The sequence below is a fragment of the Haliotis rubra genome, unplaced genomic scaffold (genome assembly GCF_003918875.1).
Source record: "Haliotis rubra isolate DU_JTF1 unplaced genomic scaffold, ASM391887v1 Scf397, whole genome shotgun sequence".
NCBI lineage: Eukaryota > Metazoa > Mollusca > Gastropoda > Lepetellida > Haliotidae > Haliotis > Haliotis rubra.
The window spans coordinates 628459-639931 of NW_025767076.1; the positions used below are offsets into that span (position 1 = coordinate 628459).

Sequence of the window (11473 nt, forward strand, 5' to 3'; positions counted from 1 at the left end):
TAATTAACACAAGGACATACCAGCTCACATCCATGTCTGTCACCAACATCTACCACTTGTACAGTAATTAACACAAGGACATACCAGCTCACATCCATGTCTGTCACCAGCATCTACCACTTGTACAGTAATTAACACAAGGACATACCAGCTCACATCCATGTCTGTCACCAACATCTACCACTTGTACAGTAATTAACACAAGGACATACCAGCTCACATCCATGTCTGTCACCAACATCTACCACTTGTACAGTAATTAACACAAGGACATACCAGCTCACATCCATGTCTGTCACCAACATCTACCACTTGTACAGTAATTAACACAAGGACATACCAGCTCACATCCATGTCTGTCACCAACATCTACCACTTGTACAGTAATTAACACAAGGACATACCAGCTCACATCCATGTCTGTCACCAACATCTACCACTTGTACAGTAATTAACACAAGGACATACCAGCTCACATCCATGTCTGTCACCAACATCTACCACTTGTACAGTAATTAACACAAGGACATACCAGCTCACATCCATGTCTGTCACCAACATCTACCACTTGTACAGTAATTAACACAAGGACATACCAGCTCACATCCATGTCTGTCACCAACATCTACCACTTGTACAGTAATTAACACAAGGACATACCAGCTCACATCCATGTCTGTCACCAACATCTACCACTTGTACAGTAATTAACACAAGGACATACCAGCTCACATCCATGTCTGTCACCAACATCTACCACTTGTACAGTAATTAACACAAGGACATACCAGCTCACATCCATGTCTGTCACCAACATCTACCACTTGTACAGTAATTAACACAAGGACATACCAGCTCACATCCATGTCTGTCACCAACATCTACCACTTGTACAGTAATTAACACAAGGACATACCAGCTCACATCCATGTCTGTCACCAACATCTACCACTTGTACAGTAATTAACACAAGGACATACCAGCTCACATCCATGTCTGTCACCAACATCTACCACTTGTACAGTAATTAACACAAGGACATACCAGCTCACATCCATGTCTGTCACCAACATCTACCACTTGTACAGTAATTAACACAAGGACATACCAGCTCACATCCATGTCTGTCACCAACATCTACCACTTGTACAGTAATTAACACAAGGACATACCAGCTCACATCCATGTCTGTCACCAACATCTACCACTTGTACAGTAATTAACACAAGGACATACCAGCTCACATCCATGTCTGTCACCAACATCTACCACTTGTACAGTAATTAACACAAGGACATACCAGCTCACATCCATGTCTGTCACCAACATCTACCACTTGTACAGTAATTAACACAAGGACATACCAGCTCACATCCATGTCTGTCACCAACATCTACCACTTGTACAGTAATTAACACAAGGACATACCAGCTCACATCCATGTCTGTCACCAACATCTACCACTTGTACAGTAATTAACACAAGGACATACCAGCTCACATCCATGTCTGTCACCAACATCTACCACTTGTACAGTAATTAACACAAGGACATACCAGCTCACATCCATGTCTGTCACCAACATCTACCACTTGTACAGTAATTAACACAAGGACATACCAGCTCACATCCATGTCTGTCACCAACATCTACCACTTGTACAGTAATTAACACAAGGACATACCAGCTCACATCCATGTCTGTCACCAACATCTACCACTTGTACAGTAATTAACACAAGGACATACCAGCTCACATCCATGTCTGTCACCAACATCTACCACTTGTACAGTAATTAACACAAGGACATACCAGCTCACATCCATGTCTGTCACCAACATCTACCACTTGTACAGTAATTAACACAAGGACATACCAGCTCACATCCATGTCTGTCACCAACATCTACCACTTGTACACAGTAATTAACACAAGGACATACCAGCTCACATCCATGTCTGTCACCAACATCTACCACTTGTACAGTAATTAACACAAGGACATACCAGCTCACATCCATGTCTGTCACCAAACATCTACCACTTGTACAGTAATTAACACAAGGACATACCAGCTCACATCCATGTCTGTCACCAACATCTACCACTTGTACAGTAATTAACACAAGGACATACCAGCTCACATCCATGTCTGTCACCAACATCTACCACTTGTACAGTAATTAACACAAGGACATACCAGCTCACATCCATGTCTGTCACCAACATCTACCACTTGTACAGTAATTAACACAAGGACATACCAGCTCACATCCATGTCTGTCACCAACATCTACCACTTGTACAGTAATTAACACAAGGACATACCAGCTCACATCCATGTCTGTCACCAACATCTACCACTTGTACAGTAATTAACACAAGGACATACCAGCTCACATCCATGTCTGTCACCAACATCTACCACTTGTACAGTAATTAACACAAGGACATACCAGCTCACATCCATGTCTGTCACCAACATCTACCACTTGTACAGTAATTAACACAAGGACATACCAGCTCACATCCATGTCTGTCACCAACATCTACCACTTGTACAGTAATTAACACAAGGACATACCAGCTCACATCCATGTCTGTCACCAACATCTACCACTTGTACAGTAATTAACACAAGGACATACCAGCTCACATCCATGTCTGTCACCAACATCTACCACTTGTACAGTAATTAACACAAGGACATACCAGCTCACATCCATGTCTGTCACCAACATCTACCACTTGCACTTGTACTGTCACCAATCTACACAAGGACATACCAGCTCACATCCATGTCTGTCACCAACATCTACCACTTGTACAGTAATTAACACAAGGACATACCAGCTCACATCCATGTCTGTCACCAACATCTACCACTTGTACAGTAATTAACACAAGGACATACCAGCTCACATCCATGTCTGTCACCAACATCTACCACTTGTACAGTAATTAACACAAGGACATACCAGCTCACATCCATGTCTGTCACCAACATCTACCACTTGTACAGTAATTAACACAAGGACATACCAGCTCACATCCATGTCTGTCACCAACATCTACCACTTGTACAGTAATTAACACAAGGACATACCAGCTCACATCCATGTCTGTCACCAACATCTACCACTTGTACAGTAATTAACACAAGGACATACCAGCTCACATCCATGTCTGTCACCAACATCTACCACTTGTACAGTAATTAACACAAGGACATACCAGCTCACATCCATGTCTGTCACCAACATCTACCACTTGTACAGTAATTAACACAAGGACATACCAGCTCACATCCATGTCTGTCACCAACATCTACCACTTGTACAGTAATTAACACAAGGACATACCAGCTCACATCCATGTCTGTCACCAACATCTACCACTTGTACAGTAATTAACACAAGGACATACCAGCTCACATCCATGTCTGTCACCAACATCTACCACTTGTACAGTAATTAACACAAGGACATACCAGCTCACATCCATGTCTGTCACCAACATCTACCACTTGTACAGTAATTAACACAAGGACATACCAGCTCACATCCATGTCTGTCACCAACATCTACCACTTGTACAGTAATTAACACAAGGACATACCAGCTCACATCCATGTCTGTCACCAACATCTACCACTTGTACAGTAATTAACACAAGGACATACCAGCTCACATCCATGTCTGTCACCAACATCTACCACTTGTACAGTAATTAACACAAGGACATACCAGCTCACATCCATGTCTGTCACCAACATCTACCACTTGTACAGTAATTAACACAAGGACATACCAGCTCACATCCATGTCTGTCACCAACATCTACCACTTGTACAGTAATTAACACAAGGACATACCAGCTCACATCCATGTCTGTCACCAACATCTACCACTTGTACAGTAATTAACACAAGGACATACCAGCTCACATCCATGTCTGTCACCAACATCTACCACTTGTACAGTAATTAACACAAGGACATACCAGCTCACATCCATGTCTGTCACCAACATCTACCACTTGTACAGTAATTAACACAAGGACATACCAGCTCACATCCATGTCTGTCACCAACATCTACCACTTGTACAGTAATTAACACAAGGACATACCAGCTCACATCCATGTCTGTCACCAACATCTACCACTTGTACAGTAATTAACACAAGGACATACCAGCTCACATCCATGTCTGTCACCAACATCTACCACTTGCACAGTAATTAACACAAGGACATACCAGCTCACATCCATGTCTGTCACCAACATCTACCACTTGCACAGTAATTAACACAAGGACATACCAGCTCACATCCATGTCTGTCACCAACATCTACCACTTGTACAGTAATTAACACAAGGACATACCAGCTCACATCCATGTCTGTCACCAACATCTACCACTTGTACAGTAATTAACACAAGGACATACCAGCTCACATCCATGTCTGTCACCAACATCTACCACTTGCACAGTAATTAACACAAGGACATACCAGCTCACATCCATGTCTGTCACCACCATCTACCACATGTACAGTAATTAACACAAGGACATACCAAGATTCTTGAAGTCATGGAGACCCCAGATGCACTTTCCTTTTCCATCCGATGGATATCTGTCTAGTTAAGGTAACAACCACTGTCACTAGTACATGAACACAATTCAAACCCGTAACCCCCAGTAACAGTTGGTCCCTGTTGTAGATGTATATGGAGGAAGGATACAGCACAGCGCCATGGTGAGAGGTCCTGCAATCAGGGAGTCTGAGTACAGCTCTCCCTCCAAGCCTGCAACATACCACTTACACACTCAAACTGACACATTCAAATATAGTGTCATGGGACTATCAACAAACGCAGAAACTTAAGAAAAGTCAGCATTGATATCCAAGTATCATCTGTATAAATACTGAAGACATAAACCTTTAATTATCCTAGTGAGTGAGTGAGTAAGTGTCGTTTTACGCCGTTTTTAGCAATATTCCAGCAATATCACGGCAGGGGACACCAGAAATGGGCTTCACACATTGTACCCATGTGGGGAATTGAACCTGGGTCTTCGGCGTGACGAGTGGACACTTTAACCGCTGGGCTACCCCACCGCCCCTTTTAATCATGCTGATGATATCAACAAAATGTAATGTTATCATAACATCATAAGATAACATGACCAAGTTCAACTGCCCCAGTCTGGCATTATCTGGGGAGAGAATTTACAGAGTCGAATATGCATTTTAAACAAGTAAAAATATGAAATACCAGGAACATGTGGTCAGTTACACAGCTGACCAAACTAATTGAGCTTATTGTGGCACAAGATATTAACACTTTGAATACCCATCTGTACCTTGTAATACCAGCTGTTGGATCTGAGCCTGTATCTGTGAGTTGACCCGGCCAAACAGTTCATATTTCCCATCCACCTGGCGATACTGCTCTGCCTCTGTATCTCCGTCCCCCTGTGTCGACTGCTGCTGCCACCTCCCTCGGGTACAGGAACTCACTGCACATGGAGACGTAGCAACATCACACACACAATGTCTCATCTGTGCTCACGGACAAAGCAATCATGGAAGGCAACTCTACAGATACAAAGTTTCCCTGGCTAAACACTGCCTTGGTTTGCATTGCCTAGTCTCCTAGGCAATACTTCAACTGCCTTCCTCCCAACCTCACCCAGGTGTGCAGGAGCCCCACCCTCCTCCAGACTGACCCCTGCAGTCTCCTAGGCAATACTTCAACTGCCTTCCTCCCAACCTCACCCAGGTGTGCAGGAGCCCCACCCTCCTCCAGACTGACCCCTGCAGTCTCCTAGGCAATACTTCAACTGCCTTCCTCCCAACCTCACCCAGGTGTGCAGGAGCCCCACCCTCCTCCAGACTGACCCCTGCTGTCTCCTAGGCAATACTTCAACTGCCTTCCTCCCAACCTCACCCAGGTGTGCAGGAGCCCCACCCTTCTCCAGACTGACCCCTGCAGTCTCCTAGGCAAAAACTTCAAGCTGCCTTCCTCCCAGCCTCACCCAGGTGTGCAGGAGCCCCACCTTCCTCCAGACTGACCCCTGCTGTCTCCTAGGCAATACTTCAACTGCCTTCCTCCCAACCTCACCCAGGTGTGCAGGAGCCCCACCCTCCTCCAGACTGACCCCTGCTGTCTCCTAGGCAATACTTCAACTGCCTTCCTCCCAACCTCACCCAGGTGTGCAGGAGCCCCACCCTCCTCCAGACTGACCCCTGCTGTCTCCTAGGCAATACTCCAGCTGCCTTCCTCCCAACCTCACCCAGGTGTGCAGGAGCCCCACCCTCCTCCAGACTGACCCCTGCTGTCTCCTAGGCAATACTTCAACTGCCTTCCTCCCAACCTCACCCAGGTGTGCAGGAGCCCCACCCTCCTCCAGACTGACCCCTGCTGTCTCCTAGGCAATACTTCAACTGCCTTCCTCCCAACCTCACCCAGGTGTGTAGTAACCCCACCCTCCTCCAGACTGACCCCTGCTGTCTCCTAGGCAATACTTCAACTGCCTTCCTCACCCTCACCCAGGTGTGCAGGAGCCCCACCCTCCTCCAGACTGACCCCTGCTGTCTCCTAGGCAATACTTCAACTGCCTTCCTCACCCCTCACCCAGGTGTGCAGGAGCCCCCACCCTCCTCCAGACTGACCCCTGCTGTCTCCTAGGCAATACTTCAACTGCCTTCCTCCCTCACACCCAGGTGTGCAGGGCCCCACCCTCCTCCAGACTGACCCCTGCTGTCTCCTAGGCAATACTTCAACTGCCTTCCTCCCTAACCTCACCCAGGTGTGCAGGAGCCCCACCTCCCCAGACTGACCCTGCAGTCTCCTAGGCAATGCTTCAGGCCTTCCTCCCAGCCTCACCCAGGTGTGCAGGAGCCCCACCCTCCTCCAGACTGACCCCTGCTGTCTCCTAGGCAATACTTCAACTGCCTTCCTCCCCTCACCCAGGGTGTGCAGGAGCCCCACCTCCCTCACTGACCCCTCCTCCAGGCAATGCTTCAGCTGCCTTCCTCCAGTCCTCCTAGGGGTGTGCAGGGCCCCATTCCCTCCAGACTTCAGTCTGCCTTCAACTCCCCTCCCCCTCACCCAGGTGTGCAGGAGCCCCACCCTCCTCCAGACTGACCCCTGCAGTCTCCCTAGGCAATACTTCACCTCCCAACCTCACCCAGGTGTGCAGGAGCCCCACCCTCCTCCAGACTGACCCCTGCAGTCTCCTAGGCAATACTCCAGCTGCCTTCCTCCCAACCTCACCCAGGTGTGCAGGAGCCCCACCCTCCTCCAGACTGACCCCTGCAGTCTCCTAGGCAATACTCAGCTGCCTTCCTCCCAACCTCACCCAGGTGTGCAGGAGCCCCACCCTCCTCCAGACTGACCCCTGCTGTCTCCTAGGCAATACTCCAGCTGCCTTCCTCCCACCCTCACCCAGGTGTGCAGCAGCCCCACCTTCACTACCTTGGTGTGGGCAGCTGGTACTCAAACACAGATACCCTAGTGTGCAGCCCCTCCCACCCTCCCTACCTCTGGTTGGTGTGAGCCGCGATGACAGCCAGCTGGTTGTGATGCCCCAACATCAGGTGAGCATTAGCAAACACCATCACTGCATCCACACACTGTGACAGGCTCAACTGTAACATGGACAGATGGTTGTGTAGATGAATTAAAACCAGTCTTGATTCATTATGTTCATAGGGGATTCCATGATGGTTGTTTAATAATCTCTTTATCTCTTTTGGAGAAAATGGTAAAATGGTCACATAAAAACATACAGTGTACTCTGTCAATACCGGCATCAGTCGGGACCAAATAAAAATGCCGGTTTTGACAGAGTGCCGGTTTAGCTAGGTTAAACTTATGGCCTGCTGCACTGCGGAAGTTAAGCTGTCGTTACTGTCACTTTAGCATTAACAAGATGTTTGAATAAGAAACAAGGCAGTGTCTGAATGCACATTCATGTTGTTTAAATCAAATAAAATGTCTGAAATCTCTTAGTAAATTTCAACTGATCATATATTATCGGCAGAATTAAAATTATAAACTATTTTTCGCAAATGTTACTGAAAACAACGATTCTTGTTTATGCTTGACGGTGGGTCTACAATAGAGCAAAGAGCAAAATAACGATGTTTCAAACATCGAGGAAATCATTAAATAAATTGAAATCAACAATAACATTCATAAAAGTTGTCAAGCGTACATATAAAATTACTATTTCCATACTTTTGTGCGATCATGCAATGTAAGTCAAGTCACTGACAAGTTACATCTCGGCTTTCACGCCTCCGTCTTGGCGCGGACACGGCGCTTAATGTGAAAATATATGCATGAAGCATTTTTGTCATAGGCCATAACCTAGCACGATATGTCCAATACGTTCCATAATTTCACGTATAGGTAGCGATGTCTTTCTTAATATGTTCAGAATAGCATTATTTTACCCAAAACCGGTATCCATTTCCATAATATGATTGGCTGCTTAGGTCACGTGTCTGATTTTGACCAATCCACGACCCTTATAAGCAGAGTGTAGTGAAAAGCGTCGTTAGAAACCAATCTTTATCCAATAAAATCGCTTCTTACAAATGTGAAAATACTCTCGGCAAGAGTACAGTGATATTGTTGATGTTCAGAGCTTTTCGAGCGATACCCGCCATCAAACGATTAAGCCTCTATGTAAGTGACACGTGCCACTCACTAATTAACAAGAAACTGATTGACACTTCCCGTTTCTGAATAATCTCAGGAGTCAATACCCAGCGAATCAACACAATGTAAACATTTGCTTGTTTATACAGTCAAACTGCCCACAACATGTATTAATTACTCAGTGTAAGTGTTACGCATTACCACTCACCGATTAACAAGATACTGATTAACACTTCCCGTTTCTGAATAATCTCGGGAGTCACAGCGAATTGTGTTCTTACATCATTTGGACCTAATTGCATCAAAGGGTTACGCCGTCTTTCATGTGCCGGTTTTTACAGATCCGTTTTCATAACAACTTGTTCGTTGGGACCGAAAAACAATGCCGATATCCTGAATAGACGGATGCCGATGTTTACAGAAGTTTCTAAATGATAATAACGTGCATTTCTGCCGGGACTGAAACTTTGTGCCGATGTAGACAGAGTGCCGGTGTTTACAGAGGCCGGTATTGACAGAGTCCACTGTAATCAATAAAGAAATGACTGAGTAAGTCAAGCCAAACATCACACTATAAATATGACAGCCACTTTATAGATTGGAGTAGACTTTGGAAGGCTTCACACTGGCCATCACACATACTCCACAAGGTCTATGTCACATAGACCATGTGGTTTCAGAGGGAGAGACTGATTTCCCATCATTGAACACTAAGCTGGGCATGACCTCAGGAGTGTTGAATTAGTGTAGAGTGTATTTTACCTTGCTACTGCTCTGTGCTGCATTAAGATTCTCTCCCCACCACACTGGGTTAGTGTCCAGCACAATCACCAACAGACTGCTTGAAGCCTTGTCTGGAACAACAACTCCACAGTGGACCGGTCAGTGTGTACAGTGGCATCCTGACTTTCCCAGCTAACAGTACGGTCAGTGGTGGGAACAAAAATATATATCCTCGGTATAAGTCTTCAGTAACAGTTTACACTACATTGAATTAATTAGGAGGAGGAGGAGGAGGCAACTTATCCATACACAACCTAAATCTTAATCGTTTAATCATCAAAGATTGCCTAACCCAATCCAAAAGATTGCCTTATCTGACAAAACTAAATCAAATTCCAAATACCATGCATTCATCAAGAACTGATATCTAACAAGTATTGACTGATCATTTCAAAGAAGTCATGTAAAGCAAGTAAAGAGTGTTATTATATTTTAAAACAAGTTAGAAAGTAACTTCTCAAGATGTCAACACAGTAACAATAACAAAACATTTACAAATAGTCTTTAAAGTGTCTTCATGGTTGGTCATAAAATGTTTTAATGGTTAATGTTTTCAATATTAACACATGTAATTTAAGCAAACTACGCACAATTTGCATTGTTTCGAGGTAGTATTGTAAAATATTCCTGGCCTCACAATATGATTTGATTCGTTGAGGATCAAACTCTCCATCATATTGATGGTCTTTGAACATATTACCACGGGCGGTATCACGGAAAGAGTTCCTTCCATTCCCCCATATTGCCCAATTCTTTCTTCTGCAGATTAACAGAGGTACTGCAACGTGGTTCGACCCTATATATTGTAATTAATTTTGGGGCTCTTAGTGTTTTTTTAGTTAACTAGTAATTGTACAGCTTAGTAATTGTTATGTTAGGTTTTATCAATAATTTTAGTATATACTCGCGTAACCTTGATTCATGGATATAAGGAAAGTGCAGCAACAATCATATTTCGAATGCGCGATTTCATTTTGTATACTCACTGATTATTTTATTCATTGATTCAGCAAACTGAGAATGCCTAATATTCCACTCGTGAATGAAATGTTTGTTTACTGAAGCCATTTCAAATCAACAACCATTTGTGGGCACACAAAATGTGATGTAACCTTGGTTTGAGGATTATGTAGTCGGTTACAATATATCACTATGTACGACAGCCCTTTGCAGTAAGTATTGACACTAGGAAAGCAGTCAACAAGATGTGAGAAGGTTGGTGCTAACGGTATCTTTTTTAACTCGACATTTTGTAAAAACAAAATTTGCTATTAGTGACATTAGTGATCTTGGACTATTTATCTCAGTGCCGGGCAATTAGTTTTAGCGTATTTACGCATACAAATAAAAATGCAGAGATTAGGAACATTTTTGTCAGCGAGGTGTGGCACTGTGTGTACATCAAAACTACTGCTCTGTAATGTCATACGAGACTTATTTACGAGAAAGCATGATAATTACTGCGATCCACGAATCATGGTTATCCACGAATTTAGGTTTCGGTTCTGTATCATTTGGGATGGTGGAACGGGACGAACTCTTACCGGTATCACACATGAAGAAGTTAAGGACTTTCGTCGTATTGCATTGACTTATTTAGCAAAATGATATAATTTACCCACACACAACCTTAGACATGCGAGAAACGCCTTAGATTTTCTTAGTCTGTTAGTTACGATCGAGGTAATCGTGAAACTTATTTTTATAGCAGGGCTATGATCACTGATAGCTATTGAAATGGCAGCGCTCTTGTTGCTCATATAAATTCTTGATAAACATAACCACACACCTGACATCATTCATCAACATACGAACTTCTCCCAAAATCCAATAGCGACGTGAAAGTCACATTTTCATGGAAGCCGCCATGTTTAATTTTTTATATCTAAAAGCCGGGTCTTCCTCTCTTCTTTCACCACCTGTCATCAGTTTCGTTTTCACACATTTTCGTCCATGTCTTAAGCACATTATTTATTGATAGTATATATCACATAAAACTATGTTGTATGGCAATT

At 44.1% G+C, this 11473-nt stretch overlaps 1 protein-coding gene across 1 annotated transcript in view; it reads right to left on the reverse strand.

The window, feature by feature from the left end:
- Positions 1-11374, reverse strand: part of LOC124286974 (general transcription factor IIH subunit 3-like) — a 29873-nt gene extending 18499 nt beyond the window's left edge. The window contains 7 exon segments of the mRNA XM_046723432.1: positions 4578-4636; positions 4746-4808; positions 5368-5507; positions 5509-5523; positions 7551-7657; positions 9438-9529; positions 11248-11374. Coding sequence (XP_046579388.1) covers positions 4578-4636; positions 4746-4808; positions 5368-5507; positions 5509-5523; positions 7551-7657; positions 9438-9529; positions 11248-11257 — 486 coding nt within the window. The 5' untranslated portion in view covers positions 11258-11374.
- Positions 11375-11473: the final 99 nt, after the last annotated feature.